The 17,863-nt window shown below is 40.2% G+C and overlaps 2 protein-coding genes across 2 annotated transcripts in view; both read left to right on the forward strand.

Annotated features, from left to right (window-relative positions):
- The window catches only part of wwc1 (WW and C2 domain containing 1), a 76,029-nt gene extending 62,484 nt beyond the window's left edge, over positions 1-13,545 (forward strand). Inside the window, exons 20-22 of the mRNA XM_034683492.1 lie at positions 5,625-5,855; positions 5,994-6,112; positions 7,635-13,545. Of these exons, the coding sequence (XP_034539383.1) occupies positions 5,625-5,855; positions 5,994-6,112; positions 7,635-7,701 (417 nt within the window). The 3' untranslated portion in view covers positions 7,702-13,545. The remainder of the gene's footprint in view (positions 1-5,624; positions 5,856-5,993; positions 6,113-7,634) is intronic.
- Positions 13,546-15,141: 1,596 nt separating this feature from the next.
- rars1 (arginyl-tRNA synthetase 1) overlaps positions 15,142-17,863 on the forward strand; it is a 32,789-nt gene continuing 30,067 nt past the window's right edge. The window contains exon 1 of the mRNA XM_034683516.1: positions 15,142-15,315. Coding sequence (XP_034539407.1) covers positions 15,271-15,315 — 45 coding nt within the window. The 5' untranslated portion in view covers positions 15,142-15,270. The remainder of the gene's footprint in view (positions 15,316-17,863) is intronic.

The raw sequence follows: 17,863 nt of genomic DNA on the forward strand, positions 1-17,863 counted from the left end.
AGACCTTCAGCTGAACATGTCAGTGTTTGTGGAGTTTACACAGCTGTTCCTGGGAATGCAAACTAGTTTAGTTTTTTATTAAGATTTCAAAATATCCTCATCAGATATTTAACGATCGTCTAAAGACATTTATGAGGGATGCATCTGGCTGAAAGTCGGCAGTTAACAAGGTCACTGTTTAAACCAAAACACCAGAGTTGAGTTAAAAATGATTTTTCTGTCTCTGATGACCTGCAGCAGAGCTTGTGTTAGCCGCTGCAGGTTATCAATCATCGATCAATCAATCAAACATTCAATCGATCAATCTTCATATGTGTAGCGCCAAATCACAACAATCGTTATCTCAAGATGCTTTAACAAAAATAGTAGGTCTAGACTGTACTCAATGTTAAATTATTAACAGAGACCCAACACCAAGACAGGATAAGACTCAGTCTTACACCACCTTAATCCACCATGAGCATTGCACCTCGCAATATTTAACTAGTTACAGTGGCGAGGAAAAACTTCCTTGTAACAGTCAAACCTTGAGCAGAACCAGACTCCTGTTAGACAGACAACTGCCTTGACCGAGTTGGGGTTGGAAAGAGAGACAGAGGAGAACGAGAGAGAGAGAGGGAGAGGGAGAGGGAGAGGGAGAGAGAGAGATGATAGTGATGAGAGGAGGAGTAGTAGTAGTAGTAGCTGTGCCACTTGAGTCCAGCACGTCCATATCAGCTGGAGTCTGGAACATCAACGGTAGCTCAGAAGAACCTACGAGACAAGGGAGCTCAGAGACTCCAGAAAGGTCAAGTGATCGAGAGTGATCCATCTTTTCAGTTTTTAACAAGATGCAACAAAATAATATAACAAATCAGAAGATGGGATGTTTATCTCTTTTAGCAAAGAAGCAAAAGAGGGAATAACTACATCTATTCACAAAGGTGTGTTTAACTTATGTTAAACATATTATTACAAAAAAAAGGGTGATTTAAGGGAAAGCTAAGATTTCCACCTCTCCCAGAATTTCACACATTAGGTTTCCCCAAACTTTTCATAGATATGTCATACCAGTCTGCAATACAGGGGGTCCCTTTCTTTAGGCAGTGTTTTCTTTGTTACTGCAATCAGTATCAAGATTTTTGATTCATCGATGGCTGTAAGATTCCATCTGGCAGGGAAAAGTCTGTTCCCAATAAAAGTAAAATATTTTACAACACCATTGGCCTTGTGGTGCGCCCAATATACAGAGGCTGTAGCCCTTGCCACAGAGGTTTTAGGTTCGATTCCTGCCATTTTCAGCATGTCTTCCCCTGCTCTCTACTCCCCACGTTTCCTGTCTGTCTTCACCTGTCCCTTCGATTAAAGGCAAAAATGCCCAAAAATATAACTGTAAAAAAGTCAAAAGTATGATTTGTCCAAAAAAAAAAAAACAACAGGTGTTAATTCTTTGTGAATCTTAAAACAAACAGTGTGTGCTTTAAACAGGCTCAAACAAGTAGTAATGATAGGCTGAGACAGAATAAATGCAAACACAAACAAACAAAAGTCAAATAATATTCAGTGAAAGGAAAAGAAAAGCAGTTAAAACAGTTTTGTGTAACTTCCCGCTGCTGTAGAGCTCCAGCAGGGTCTCTGCGGCTGATTTTACTGCCAGTCTGTAAATTAATAGACACTGGGAAATGTCAGAGCTGCATTAAACATTCAGATGGTTATTAAATATTAATAGTCACTTCACTGGGAGTTGTCGGGCAGCTTTAAAACTCAATCAGATGCAAACATGCTCTCCGTCTTAGTCTCTGGAGGATGGAGACGGGGGTTAATGTGGTCGGCAAACTTCCAGGTTTCACTCCGCTGTTTAAACTGTCAAGCTGTCAAGAAGTGGAAAGATGACAGCGGATCTACAGCGGAGCAGAGAGGCAGAGATGTCAGAATAAATGAGGCAGAAACAGTCAAACTGCAGGAGTGAGGCGTACAGAGCTCATCTTCATCTCTGACTCCAGCAGACTGACACATCTGCTCGTTTCAAACATTTCAATTCGTCACTCGTTCATTCCACTCCAAAAATTAAGACAACATCTCTTCCTTAGTTTAAGCCTTTGAAGAGGACAAACATGTTGTTGGTTTCATTTCTCTGATTAAGTTGCAGCTTTTTGACATTTAACGTCTTTGTTATGTAAATGTATTCAAATATAACAAGACTGGTGAGAGAGCTGCAAGTTTCACACAGTTTCAGCATCTCGTCCCCTCTGGGTGGAAATCTGTGAGTGAGAAAATAATGAGAGAAGCTCTTTGAGCTGCGTCAGCGATGGATTCAACTTTTATTAATGACCAAAGTTCTGTGAGGGATCGTTGACAGCATCTGACATGGAAGTAGTGTCAGTTACGTCAATGATTGGTTTCTGGAGCGGCGTCATGGAGCCCTACAATGAAGGTCACCGTATTGGAAATGCTGACTCCAACTAACTCTCAGCTGGAGACCGGTGTAGTTGTGGAGTTGATGCCAAATAAAACAGGCAGTTCATAAAATCACACAAGTCAAGATAAAGAAATAAAACATATTGTAAAAGACATAAAATTCCCCTAAAATAACTCTTAAGGAATACAATTAATTTGAATTATATTTCTTAAAATGGTTCAAATAAAATAAAATTCAGATAAAATCATGAAAGGCTCTACGATGAAGTATGTTTCAGAAGAGATTTAAAAGAGATCCCTGACTCAGCGGTCCTGATCTCTTCAGGCAGATTGTTCCAAAGTGCCTTGCTCCCCACTGCGAACTCCCTTTCCCCTTTCGTTTCATTTTTGTATTTGGAATGCACAATAAACCTCGGCCCGAAGATCTCAATACACGCGTCCGCTCGAAGGGTAATAAAAGTTCTGCTATGTAGCAAGGAGAAAGTCCATGTAGAGCTTTAAAAGTAATCAGTAAAATCTTAAAATCAGTTCTGAATAGGGATGGGTACCTTTCACATTTGAACCGATACGGTACCGATACCCGGTACATGGGAATCGGTACCGGTACTCAACGGTAACAATTTTTGGTACTTTTGCGTGTGTTTATGTGGTAATAAATGTTAATTTGTTTAATAATAAAATCTCTTTTTTTTTTTTAAATTTAACGTATTTATTTCATTTAACATGAAATGAACAGAAACAGGATTATATAGGTGATTAGATATATTAGCTGACACGTGCTCGTGGCGTCTAATTGCTCATTCTGGAGTTTATCAATGAACACACGTGAACGCCCGCAGACAGGAAAAAGTCAGTTCTCCGTCTCTTTAAAAGTACAGGACACACAACTTACTTGTTGGGCATTCACGCACACAGGCACGGTTATAAACAGGGCAGGTAGTCGGAGCGAGAGAGTCCATCTCAACCATAGACTGTGGATAAAAAATAAACTTTAATCCACATTCAGTTCTGCCTCGCGGTGAGTGCGCGCGCCCGTCAGCTGCAGGCTCCGTTTGGCGCGCTCCCGCGCAGATGCAGAGAGCAGAGAGCAGAGACATCCACCCGATCAGCCTCTGACTTTATTACAAGGCGAAAGTACAAAAAAATCGCCTATTCTTCAACTCCCTCACAGTCACAAGGATTCGTCTAGGTACCGAAACATGGTACCGTTTGATTTTACATGAATCGGTACTCGGTAGTACCGACGGAATTCGGTCGGTACCTATAAAAGTACTGAATTCGGTACCCATCCCTAGTTCTGAAACACACAGGGAGCCAGTGCAAGGAAGCTAAAACCAGAGAGATATGATCATATTTTTTAACACCAGAGGTTACCGTTTGTGAGTGACAACTGTCAGATTAAAAGTTGAATATCTTTGGACTTTATTTTGGTAAAATACATCTACAGACCTCACACAGGACCAGAGGTGTTCTAGTATAGTTGATTAAACGTTGTCATCCTTGCTAGTTTTCACCAGGATTACTCGTTGGGTAAAACAGTTATTAATAATTTGATTATAGTATGTCTGAAATGTCGATCACATGTTGTGTCTTAAGCTGTAGTACAGCCACCTTTTATTTGCAGGGGCTGCAGATTTGGTTCACACCTAATGCCATAGTACTGTAACGCTCTAACACACAGATGGAGATAAAGATAAAGTTGTATGTAGGCTGTGTCTGGTTTAACTGACATATAATCACTCGACTGGAGCTGAGGAACCAGCACAGACATGTGGCATTAACCTGCAAGGAGGACTGAAGGCTGGTGGTGCTAGCTCTGCTAGTGTTGGCCTCACTCTGCAAACTGATTTGACATGGATTATTTATTTATTTATTTATTCATTCATTCATTTAAAGGGACAGTGCATATTAATGAACATTTCAGCGCAGCATTCATGTAAATATGCGAGGGTAATTTTCATCCACAGTCCCCGGCAGGTCAAAACAGAGTTCATAACAAACGATAAAGATTGGTATTTGATTGATGAGTCCCTTAATTTTAAACAACTACCTCTGTGTCCTTATCACACAGAAAAGTGCTGGACAGTACTTACTGTGTTCTCAGGACTTTTTAATGCTTTCTGTCCCAAAAGCTTGTACAGAAACTGGGAAAAGGGCTTTTAGGTATTCTACAACCTCAGCGTGGAATTTAGCAGAATGGCTTAAAACTCAAGGAGTTGGTGTCACTGAATGTTTTTAAATCTAAAATGAAAGACTTTGAAGTTGCATCTTTAGGATGTTGTTGGTAACTTGTATAGTTTACTTCGGTTCTCTGTGTGTCTGTAACTTTGTGTTTTTTGCTGCCGACTGTCTTGGCCAGGTCTCCCTTGAAAAAGAAATCTCTGATCTCAATTGGACCTACCTGGTTAAATAAGGGTTAAATAAATCAAAAATAAAGATAAATAACAGATGGAAACAGCACATTGTGATAGCATGGCAATGAAAACAACAATACATCACAAGAGCTTATATAAGTTATAAGTCTGGTTACCTGCAGACTCTGTGACCCCGTGTTCAGCCAGGTTAGATATGATACTTGGAAGCTGGCTTTAGATATCACACAAATAAACCACACACCCACCTTTGTAGCTCCAGTAGAAATGAACTCTTATCAGGTCAGTGTATAATTATCAGCACCCTCTTTCGTCAAATAGAAAAAGATGTTTGTAAACAGAAGCTTTACTTAGATAACAGAGTGACTTTGGTTTTGTAAGTGAGGAAATAAAAATGCTGTTCACATAAACTGGTTGATATGTAGTTATGTAAGAGAGCCAATAAAACACGTGGAATGTTCTGGCTTGTTATATTGACATATAGTGTGGGTTGACTGATTTATGATGCTAAGTCACACATTGAGTGACACGCAAGAAAACATTCCACCTTAAAAACAGCTCCGAAAACAAACTGTGCATGCAGGGAGGTCTCTGCTCACAAAGCCAGGCCTGCGTTTGATAGTGTATTTAGTTATAGCTGAATGAGGTTTGTAAACTTGTCACCGTAGGAAGATTGATTACTTTACCTTGAAAACAAGTGCAACTTAACCGTCACATAGGCTCTGCTGCTTAAACAAACAACGCCACAGCAAGAGAGAGAGAGCTGACTCACAGCAGAGACTCATCAGAGTATCAATCAGCTGCAACATTTCTCTCTGGCTATAATAATAAACATCATCCCTGTCCTTCCCTCAGCCTCCCATGCAGGTCAAAGGCTTGGACGGTCTGCTGCGGACCTCCCTGGACCTGGAGCTGGACCTGCAGGTGTCTCGGACTCGGCAGGCCCGGCTGGATCAGGAGCTGAAGGTGCTGAGGGAGCTAAAGACGCAGCTGGAGAAGGCGAGGCAGCAGGGCCAGAGAGAGCTGCCGACCTGGGTTCAAGAAGATGAACGCTTCCGCTTGCTGCTCAAGCAGGCTGAGAAGCAGGTGAGTCAGCATCAGATGTCACACAAGGGTGCTCAGGGCTGCCTGTGAGCTTATCAAGGTGGCTGAGTGTTGTTAGCATTAGCTTTAGACCTCTGTACAGCAATTAGAGCAGTGACTGAACTCCTGTCTCCTGTCCAGACCCAGGAGGAGCAACTACAGGAGAAGCGGGTGGAGAAGATGATGAGAGCAGCAGCAAAAGACGTCCACAAGATCAGGGGTCAGAGCCGCAAAGAGGTCCCCGAAGTCCAGACCTTCAGGTGAGACTGCACGTTAAAACATTAGCCTGCTTATTCATCACAGTACACTTCACGCAGATCCTTCTTCTTTTAGAGCTTTGACGTTAAACATAAATGAGGCAAATGTCACAACTTTGAACATTGTTGCTGTTATCTTTACCTCTTCTGGTCTAAGTGACTTTGTAGAGATCAGCAGCTTAGAGATGCTCTCACCAGCTCTGCTGCCGTCGATATTTGGGGTCCAGTAGCTCCTCAGGCTGCTCTCAAATCTGTGCCCGCTAACTGTCATTATTTCCCCACTCTCAAGACCAGCCTGAAACCACACTAACGTTTTTACCACAGTGTCAACAGGCAGAGGGGGAATGTGCTAGAACTCCCCATGCTTTGCTGTTGAGAATTAAGAAACGTTGTGATGGGATTCTGACCAATCAGAATCAACCAGGGATGTAAATTTAATGTATTTTCCGTGATTGATCTTTGGAAATGCTAACGATCAATTATTGATTAATCATTAAAAAAAACGTAGATGTTTTCTTTGTCAAAAAGAATGCCAAATGTGTTTTTTCCCCTGAATCAAATTTTCCTTCACGACAAAATGTATATAACTAGTATTGAATAGCTACAGATCATACCGAGGCTTACAAAATGTATACATACTGAATACCAACATGTGGAGCAGGCTCGTAATCTCCGTGGACATAAAGTCATAAAAGGCTTTGAAGGCTCAGACTGCAACCAGGGAAAAGAACAGAAACATATTTCAGACTCACAGTGTCCAGTTTTCTCGTTCTTATTGAGAAAAATAAGCATGTGAACGTGGTCAGGTGTCAGCCGGGAGCGCAACCCGGAGGAAAAAAGCGCTCGTGGAGACCTGTCACTCAGCTGCAGCCCCCAGCTGTGTGTAACACTTTCAGTCAGCTGATTCACATCGAAACATGCTTTAAACTTAAAACACCTCCCTGATAGCTGAACCAAATATGAGACCACATGATGTTTGTTACATGTGATAGAAAATCCAAACAAAAAAAATTCAGTAATTTCTCATCAATGAATCGATACTCGATTAATCGTTGACATCCCTAGAATCAAGTATTCAACAGAGCAGGGTGATAATCATGTTTAAAAGCAGATGCGTCTCTCGTTTAGACCACATAGTGAGACTAATGAATGAATGAATGAATATTTTATTTTCATGTCTGGTCCAGGATCTCACCCAGCCAGCTTTAAACAGCATACAGTACAATCTAACATGAACCACGCCCAAATAATAACTCACCATGTTTACCCTTGTATCTACACATGTATGTACGTATACCTACACATACATATGTGCAGATAGCAGTGGAGTATCTTTTGTGCATGCCTCTCCTTTGTAGCCGTGTGGCGGATTTTATAAACAATGTTGATCCTTTTCACCAGAGAAACTAACGACTAACTTGGATAATTTTCCTTCAAAGTACTCCAACATCTTGAATGTCTTTGCCTGTAAGTATAATGACGCCTGCTTCCTCTGCTCACTGCTCTGTGTCCCGTGTGCTTTCAGAGAGAAGATGGCATTCTTCACACGAGCAAAGAGCAGCATCCCCGATCTGCCGGCTGACGACGTGTAGAGAATCATTTCAAAGTATTTCCTCCTCCTGAGTCTTAATCTGCTGTTCCGACACAAATGAAGCAAACGCTCTGCGGTGATATGAAGAATTTAAAATGAATAATAATGTGCTTAGTAGAAAAGAGAAACACTCAAACCATGAAGAAACACATTTTTAAAGAGCTCAGCATTTCTAATGTGGATAGTCTTTGTAAATTAGTGCTAGCACTGCTTAGAGCTTCTCTTTTTATGATTTCACTCTTCTCTCTCTGTTTATTTGTTGTCTTTCTGTTACTAACAGGCTGTTCATAGGCTCTTAGATGTTTCAGATCATTCCAGCACAAAGTCACATATGTGCATACACGTTTTTATTGTACTGAAAATACACATTTGGACTAAAAACTATAAATATGTATCTATGTCAATGGCACAATACAACATCCTACGATGGTACTGAAGCAGAATAAGCAACAAAAAGCAAATATAATGTAAAAAGAGTGTCAGTGTGTTTTTTTTAAAGAACATTTTAAAACTTTATACGCAGAAACTGAAGCACACACAAACATCATCAGCATGCCTCCTGTCTTCACTTCATTACTACGCAGGAGGAAAGCTGGAGTCGTGGTTACAAACAGCACTAAATTAACTGGAACTGACGAGTCCGGAGGGGTCAGAGGTCACAGTGTTTTGATTCTGAAGTCATCAGGACGGTCTCTCACTGATAAACACACACATCTTCAGCATAATGTAGAAACAGCACTAACTCTCACTAACACTCAGGTAGTTATCGGATAGTCTGCACTTTAAGAAACTCGAGGTAAAAGTTAAAGACAGAATATAGTCTGCCTTATGCTGGAATGATCGATGATTGTGGAGGCACATGATGATTGTGTAAACACACTCACAGGAACTGAAGAAAAATGTATTTTCCTGACTGTGAACTGATTGTATGACTTAATCCCAGCCCTCACTCTAAACTGAACAGCAGCTGCCAACCAATTAGAAGAAAGCACACCTCTGAGCAGCTGGTTAAGATATTCTCTGCCCTGCTGACATCTTAACGCCACGTTCGGTCTGGTTTTACTTCATGTTTCCCTTTCCCTCTGTGTCTGCACTGTAACTGGATATTTTGAGTACATATCTGAGTCGCTGTCATATCTTCTAAACTGTGGACTGGACATTTTTACAACATCTTATTCTACAATCTTACGTTTCCAAATGAAACCAGAAGCCCATTTTTCTAAACACAGAAACCTGTTATTCTGAAAACCCTGGTCGTCCAATAACTGTCTTTAGGGTTGGATCTGTGACTAGTTATGGATGACGGTCTGGAGGGTTAGCATGAAAGTGACACCCCAAACTTGGACACTGTCATTGGCTATTGCTTTGTCAGAGGTTGGACTTCAGGAAAACACTATCAGAGCTGTGTTTGGAGAAACAAAAAGCCTGCACTCACACATCATTTAGCTCCTAAGTTTTACTACTGGATGCCTTTCAGATCTCAGCTGTTACCTGAGCCATTCAAGGCTCAAAAATTACACTGATGCCGCCTCGTATTGTTGTTGGACACAAATTCAGATGTTGTAATCTGATCAGGTTAAAGTAGTTTTCACTTCCTTTCACTGAACCTCTCTAAAGTCCTGTTCAGAGTCCTGCTTCCTAGTTTGAAAACCTCCTCTTTCTGCCAACGAGGGTCCTCAAATCAATATAAGCATGTGTTTGGATGCTATCAGGGGAATCATCTCAGTCATGTTCGGACTCTCAGGGTTTCGTAGTAACAGGTTTCTGTTGATAGAGAAAAGAGCGTTCAGACCGGTGGTCATCTTCTGGCTCATTGTGAAATGTTTAAACACTGTCGGTGTGGATTGGCTGTCGAACTGACGGCGTGGCGCTCTGTAAACTGGACATTCTGAATCTGTCGCGTCATGTTAGCAACGTGACCCAGCAAAAACTCAAGTCTTTCAAACGGCATTTATTCCCATTTTTAAAGTATAGGGAAGAGGCTTCCTTGGGTGATGAAGCCACAGAGGATCATCATGTCTCCCTCTCGGCTCGGTGGAGCTTTATCGTCTCTCAGATGCATTTAGTATCACTGTTTAGTTTCCCTTTTCCTCTTGTCCTGTTATTTGTTGATTTTGCCTCCACATGCTGATGTAAAAGATTTGTTCAGCAGCAAATAGTGAACAATGTTTCACTGAACATGTGTGTAGAAGTCAGTTATCTGTATGCGGTTTATCTCAGCTCATAAAGACCCACTGACGTCTGACTTTGTTTCCAGGGAAACTCTGCTTTAGAAATGAGCAGGAAACCTTGAATGTGTCTTGTCTGTTGCTGACTGTCTCTTTGTGTATTTGTACCTGGATGTCAGGTAGCTGTCATTGGCGTTGTCCTTGGTGCCATCATGCATATACCTGCATTCCTCCCTGAGACTCACATAGCTGTTCAGACAAGCCGTCTTTGGTTCTAAATGTAATATTTACGCAAACACCAAATAACAAATAACTACAGAACACATGAAGAAGAATGGCGTTGTGTGGAGCTGTTGGGATGTTTTTCTTAGTATTTAATTACCGACTGCTTTTTTGGGACTGTTGTTCCCTGTATTTAGCCGTATTAAGGCTACAGAATCTAAGAGAAAATGGCAGATAAGAAAGGAGATTTGTATTTATGTCGACTGAAAGGGGCAAAATCTTCTGATTGAAATGATCACTACGTCTGAAGAATGTAACAACACCGGAAAACAAAAGGTTAAGACATAGACTGAACTTCACTTTGTAATATTGAAGGTGGAATTTTTGCCTGCTGCCCCTAAAACACCCAACTGACTGCAACAAGTCAATCATGTTTTTCTGAGACACAAGTGAAGAAGAAGAAGAAGAAGAAGAAGAAGAAGAAGAAGAAGAAGAAGTAGACAGGATGGCAGAACTGGGACATCCATCCAAAAGTTTTTTGAATTACACCCACTCCACACAAAATCCAACACATTTTGAACATCTAGATTAAAAACAAGTCTTTGTTTTGGTACTCTAAATCACAGAAACTCTCTCGGCAGTCAACAGTGAGACGAACATCTGAGACAAATAATAACAAGCAGGAAAATAAAAGAAGAAAAGATAGAAATGAGCTCAGACGCTCTCTGGATGAGCAATGAATCACAGGGAAAATAGATAAAGAGAGACAAAGCTGTAGAGCAGGATATCAAACAAGGAAGAAGATATGAACACAATAATCAAGCGTCTAAGTCGTCCGAGGGTCTGTTAGGGATGCCAGTGTGACTTAAACCTGCATTCTATCTAATGACCAGCAGGGGGAGACAGTGCTAGAGAAAAGAGAAAATATGAGCCTGCCTCTGACTTGATTTGGTGCCTGTAATATCCACTGAAATTATGGTCTCAGTCTTTTAATTCAAGTCTTCTTCAGCATGATGATTTTCTGGATTATGGTTTGGTTCAGAGTCAGATTGTAGAAACATTAGGGAATGATTTGTGGCTCTCCCTTCTCTAAGTGCGGTCTCTTTTGGTGGTAAGATAACCAAGTTAGATGAAATTGAAGCTACATAATCCATCAGTCACTCTGAATGTGGTCTTTGTTTAGTCCTGATGATGGGGGAAGTTCAAGCTGCTGTATTAAAAACACTGACTCAGTTTTTTGGTCTTTGGGGTCTGGACTGTTTCAGCAGTTTTTGACGTTTTGCTGGGTCATCATGCTAGATGTGTCTTTTGGTAGTTTTGCTGCTTTCCATCAAATCATCTTCACATGGAACAAACCCGTCTTACATCCTGTTTCCTTCAATACGTAAACACAAACGTAGCTGATGCTGCCATTCCAGATGATCCTCTGTTGAGTCTTTTTGGCCTTCGTGGTGTGTGAATCATGAGTTGCCTTTCTTGTGTACAGTCTTACTCGTCAGATGTGTTTTTCTTTCTGCACCTCTAGTTCTCCTCTGAAAGTTCCATCGACTCAAACCCAGCCTTGTTTTGTGACTCTGACATCCTGTACAAATCAAATCCCTCACAGAAAGAAAGATAGTCCCAACACGTTCAGGTAGGAACATTTTGCACAAGTGTCTTTAAGAATATATATCCCACGAAAAACAGAAAGATCTCCTCCCCTGTGTGAGAAGGAAATCAGAAGGAGAAAGTTGATGAAAAGCTGAGAGGATGTGAACACTGAAGCTGCGTTCACACTGCAGGAAGGAAACACTCTATCTGCACAGAAACAGATCTTATTAAATATCATGTATCATCTGAATATTTACTAGTTACCTGGATCAGTACCAAAGACTTAAACACTCGGTCCTACTTAGTTTTCTGTTTGCCAAACTGCTTCAAATAATGATGAAGATGAAGTTTAAAGATGAATCTACAGAAAAGAAAATCTGACTGTACTCACCCTGGGTTATATAATAATGAGACTGGGGGGGTCTCATGTTGACGTACAACTTCAGCTGAAACCAATTCCTCATTTCAAGAATCTCAGACCCACACACTAACGTTAGTGTAAATTGACCCTCTAATAGGCATTTTTCAGTGCTTTACTCTGCTGCCATCAGAAAGCCCATTAGTGTTATTATGGACCAACAAGCCATCATTCTGGATGATATCTTGACTGAATGACTGTTTCAGGCTGTACTGTTTAGTTTTTGTCCAGGTAGAGTGCCGTAGGTTAGTTTAGAGAGCAGGGGTTCCCAAAGTGGGGGGTCGCAACATATCAATTGGGGTTCAGGAGATATCTTCATATTTTTGCCATTGTTATAAAAAATCAACAAAAATAGCAATTCAATTTGAAATAAAACCTTGCAAATACAATTGTTTTCATTCGTATATTACTTAATGTGGTCCTTGTCCCAGGCTGAAAAGTTTGGGAACCCCTGGTTTAAAGGAGTGATATTAAACACTTCTTTGTTAGAGTCCATATTGTCTCTAAAGAGAAAAGACTGGAAGTTCATCAACACACAAAAGTTAGAAGAACAACTTCCCAAACCCGAAACATGGGCCATACCAGAGGTCGTAACAGCAGCCTGGTCACTGCTCAAGATCTCCCAGACTATTTAACATTTGTAGAAACTTTTGATTTGTGCCGCAGTCCGTGTTTTTGCGTCCTCCTGCAGTGTGAAAGCAGCTGTGTGCTCGGTCAGGTCTGAGGGTTTGCGTGCAGCAGGAACACTGAAAAATGACAGAAAGCCTTTAGAGACGTGTAAGAGAGCGTGCCTTTGGAGAGAAACACTTTTCGTTTTCTGTCTTTGTGTTCTGTCCAAACGTGGACACCATGGTTTGATCTGAGAGACTGTAAATGTAGAGAAATGTTCAGTTATTTTTTTTCCTACACTGTAGAATGAAACTGTGTTAGTCTGAGGAAACACTCGACCGAATGTTGTTTAACCTCTAAATCAAATAAAGACATTTACACGTAACATCTGGATGAAGGAATGTAGATTTGCGCTCCGATAAATCACGATCATTCAGAGAAAACTCAAATGCTGTTAAACATGAATCTTTTTTTTTTTCATCATGTAGGTTGTGATATAATTCTTGTTTGTTTTTTTGAAGTTAAAGTGCATTTTATTTTCCTCATTTGATTGTTTTCTAATGAATCTGTTTGTATTACGACCGTTGATGAACCTGGTGATGTGTATGGAGGCGGCTATGAGAAACATACAGCATGTATTTATTGCACTTTGTGATTTGGGTGTGCTTTTCCTGTTTTTATTTTTATTTTTTTATTTTTATCGCGAGAGTCCCGAAAAGCTGTGAATTTTATTCTCAGACACTGTACTGTCGACCAGAGTTGTAAATATTTCACCAGCACAAAAAAAGACGATATGTTTTGTAGTTTCACAACAAATAAAAAAGTTCTTCTCTTCTAAGTTTGTGATTCTCTTCGTCTCTTTTTAGAGTCCAGAAATGTCATGCTGTGCTTCTTTGAATCATTTATTATAAGATTATTTTTATGATCTCTACATATTAGGGTTCAGGTCCCCTTACGTAAAACCCATTCATTACACACAATCTGTAGAGATACTCTAACAGGAATATAGCTGGTCTTTTTTTGGAGAATTATTGACAGCATTCTATTTTATTGAAATTGGATTACAGCTCAACCTTTTTATATTAACTTTATTAAAATAGTTGCTCCAAAAAGTTGAATCCTTAAGATGAAATGCATGTAAAAAATAAATAAATGCATCCTCGTATCAGGGCTTCTCTTCTTCATATCACCACAATAGGTCTGAAAAACTAGAATACATGTAGACCTTTGTGATAATTATTGCCTGAATATTAATGCTCCTGATGCATGTAGCAGTAAAGCAGTTTGAAGATAATTTCTTACAGGTAAAATACCTGCATTTAAATTACTATAAGTACTAACTTTATAAGTAAAGACAGGGTGTCACATATTATGGAGGACCCCTCCCATGCAGCACGGTCTGCTCACCTGCCTCCCCTCAGGCAGGAGGCTGTGCAGCCTCATAGCCAGAACAACAAGCCTACTAGAGTGTAGCTTCTTTCCACGAGCTGTGAGACTTGTGAACTCTACCCAAGTCTGTCCTCTGCACTTAACTGTTGTGACTGCATGCAAATACTACTGCCATTTTCTTTTTAACTTGCTGGTTTTAAACTATATTTTTTTACTCATTTACTATAGGCTTATAGGTAATGCATTTATGCATTTTATTTATGTATAGGGTCTATTTTTTTTTACCTGTTATTTATCTTGTATGCTGCTGGACCTGAGCAACATTTTTCGTTCCTTTCTGTTTTAGCATGATTGAATGACAGTAAAGTGAACGATGGTCATACTCAATACATACCGGAGATACAGGTTTGTGTGAGGAAAGAATATGTTTCTAACATGCAAATTTGCACATACAGTGTTGCACTTTTATACAAACATTGATTTTTAAATAATGGTCAGCCTATGAAAAAGTTTGAAAAATATACTTAACCAACAAGACGCTGCTTTAATAGTAAGAAGTAATAAACTTAATGCTTTAATTTTCAGTCCATATCATCATGTTTCAGTAAATAATCTTTTAATGTTGTTTAAATGTGAATTAAGAATGATGAGTTGTTTATATTGCACTGTTATTAAAATGTGTCCATATAACAAATTTTCAACAACAAATAATAAGAACTGGTTTAATCAGAAGAGATAAGGGTAATTATGCTGCAGGTAGTTGGCACAAAAACATCAATAAATAGAAATATTTACCTTTAAATATGCAAATTTAAGAACAAAGCTACATTTAGGACCTTAAGGATTAAGATATTCCAGACTTAGACAAAGGATAATACAAGCAAGTTTCAGAGTAATACACAATTAAAATTCTAAAACTATAAAAATGTGCCATATTGAAAATATTCTGTTTAGAATGCTTATTTAAAATGAACATTTGGTTTTGCCCATAGGTTTTGCCACAAACAAATGCGGTCCTCCAGCACACACGAAGAAGAAAAAAAACCGCTGACGTAAGCAGTCCCGGAAGTAGAATCAGAAAGTAGTGGCGTCCTTCCTCCCTTCAGTTTGTTTCATCAGCCACGAGATTTTACATCCAGCTCACTCAAGACTTTCTGTCTGGTGTTTCATAAAGATGGGAGACCCTTTCACCGTGTACACAACCCGACTGCAGCAGCAGGTAAGCGGCCTGTTTGTGGAGAAACACGATAATGATAGCTAGCAGGCCGAATACAGCGTGGTGACAACCGGTGTTCAAAGAGACGCAGAGCCAGACCTCAGTCAGAAAACACTCAGTTTAAAGTTTACCTGCTTTTCATTAAAAACACAAACATCATACAGAAAACGGATTATGTCAACACATTAAGGGCTCTTCATACTAGAGTTCTGCCTAGAATTATTAACTTTATAACACGTGATAAAGGTAAAATCTAAACTTTGGTGTTAATTATTGTCATTTGTTCCAGACATAATGCTACACACCAGATTTCAGACTCCACGCTGCCAAACTTTGTCAAACAAACCCTTAAATAAATACATGTCTGTCAAAATATCAACATTAAAGAATAAAGTAAGAAATGCTTGCCTAGTAGAAGGTTACTTAAATCACATTCAGCTCAAAACGTCACTGTTTTCAAACTTTATTCTAATCATTGGAAATGTTACAGCAGTTTAGACAGAAATATTGTTTATATTTACAAATATTAAAAGTCTTAAAGCCTTGTGGTTTGAAGGGCGCTGGATACAAACATTTGAAACTGAGCTCATCTGTTGCAAACTGTACATACATGGATGAGAAATGTGCAGATTTCATACAAAAACATACAGCACCTCTTCATATGAGAATATTTATCTGATAAAGACCTTCAAAAACAAGGCAGTAAAGAAACATCTCCAGGACAGGTGTTTATCTGTTTCAGCAAGTCCACAAAATGTGATTCTATATTATCCAGAAAAACATTTCAAAAAGAGAAGAGAGGACATTGATTATAAAACATGTGTTCCTGCTCTATCATCTATGAGATGCAAAAGTTTAAATCCAACAACTCGAGGTTTGTTTATGATTCAAGAGAAGATAAGACTGGAAGAAACTTTTTGGACACATTTCCTTAAGTGGTTGATCAAACTGAAAACGCTAACTAAGTCCGAGTTTAATCGTTTGTGCCATAAGTGATGCCACATCATGGAATAAAGAGATGATGTTGTCAGGAGAGTTTTATTGACACTACACTATGAGTGTTAACCAAACGGCAACCTCCAGCTGCGAGAATTGAAGCCAATGCGGAAGTGCAGTTCCTCGAGTGTCCGCTTGAGGCTGGCTCTGGAAGTAACGGAAACCACACACACACATACTAAAGCTGCATTTAGACCAACAGTTCCAGGGTCTTTTAGCCCCCAGAACTACTTTACCCTGAACTAAAAGTTTCTGTGCCACCCATTGTTGTCTGCGTTTCGTAGATTGTGCAAATCAGGCCGGTGACGTATGGAGGGGAAAAAAAGGTACAGGCACTACACCACCAGACCAGTAGAGGGCAGTAGGACAAAGACGAATGCCATTCATCACATAGACACATAGACACCATAGAAGCAGACGGACAGGCAGGTATCATTGGGTGCATCTCAAAGCTCTTAACGTCCATCCTTGCGTCGTTTCCTTGCGTCGTTTCCTCGCGCCGTTTCCCTGCGTCGTTTTTATCGCTTCATGTCCTCGCGTCTTAGCCCGGCCCACCGGAGATGCGAGGAAAAAGAGGAAAGGAGGAGATTTGTATTTAGAGAAATGAGATGTCCTCTCCTCCGGAGCGTCATGTGAAGCGACGTCGGTTTGTGATGACGGCTTTAACAGCAGTTTGTGTCTGCACACATGTTCACTGTAATAACTCTGATAAATATAAACAGTAACAGAGCTCTGTCTCTGTGTTTACCTGTTTAACACACACCTGCACATGAAGAGAATCTGCTCTCTGTTTATTCTGTCCTGAAGCATCACGGATCGATTCACCGGTAAAATGGGGTGAGGAGACTACAGTTTAGAGCTTTGAGATGCACCCATAATGAGCAACACAACAGTTAGCCTGTTAGCATGGAAGCGACTCAGCTGGTGCTGTTTTAGATCGTACTATATTTCATCACAGATAGATTCACTGAATCAACACGTGAGAGGAGATAAGCGCGAGTAACAAAGACGTTTCAACACAGCTTTAAAATCCTTTTTAACTCAAAAAGCTGTGGCATCGGCCGGTGTTTTGGTTTGAACAGTGTCCCCTTTTAACTGGAGACTTTCAGCTGGATGCATCCCTCGTAAACGTCTTTAGACGACCATTAAATACTTATCTGATGAGGACATTGAATCTTAAAACTCCCTGTGTTTCAACAGCTGTGTAAACTCCACAAACACTGTTACATTCAGCTGAAGGTCTCCAGTTTACAGGGTCACTTTTAAAACCGTAACGCCGGGAGAGACGCATTCCCGGTGGGCTGAGAGAAAACTACTGTTACAAGCTGCTACATCAAGTGAATCACAGCTTCTTCTTTTGAAAAGTACACACACATACAAAAAAGATAGAACAAATGAAAGAAAGAGAAATCAAGTGAATGACAGATGTGTGTGATATTATTGTGGACGGCGGGTGGCATAAAAACACTGTGGTTAATCTACCTATCAGACACGTTCAGCGTTGCAGGCCCCGCCCCCTGAAAGCCCCGAGACCTTTGAAAAGTACTACCCCCCT

The sequence above is a fragment of the Notolabrus celidotus genome, chromosome 5, assembly GCF_009762535.1.
Source record: "Notolabrus celidotus isolate fNotCel1 chromosome 5, fNotCel1.pri, whole genome shotgun sequence".
Classification (NCBI taxonomy): Eukaryota; Metazoa; Chordata; class Actinopteri; order Labriformes; family Labridae; genus Notolabrus; species Notolabrus celidotus.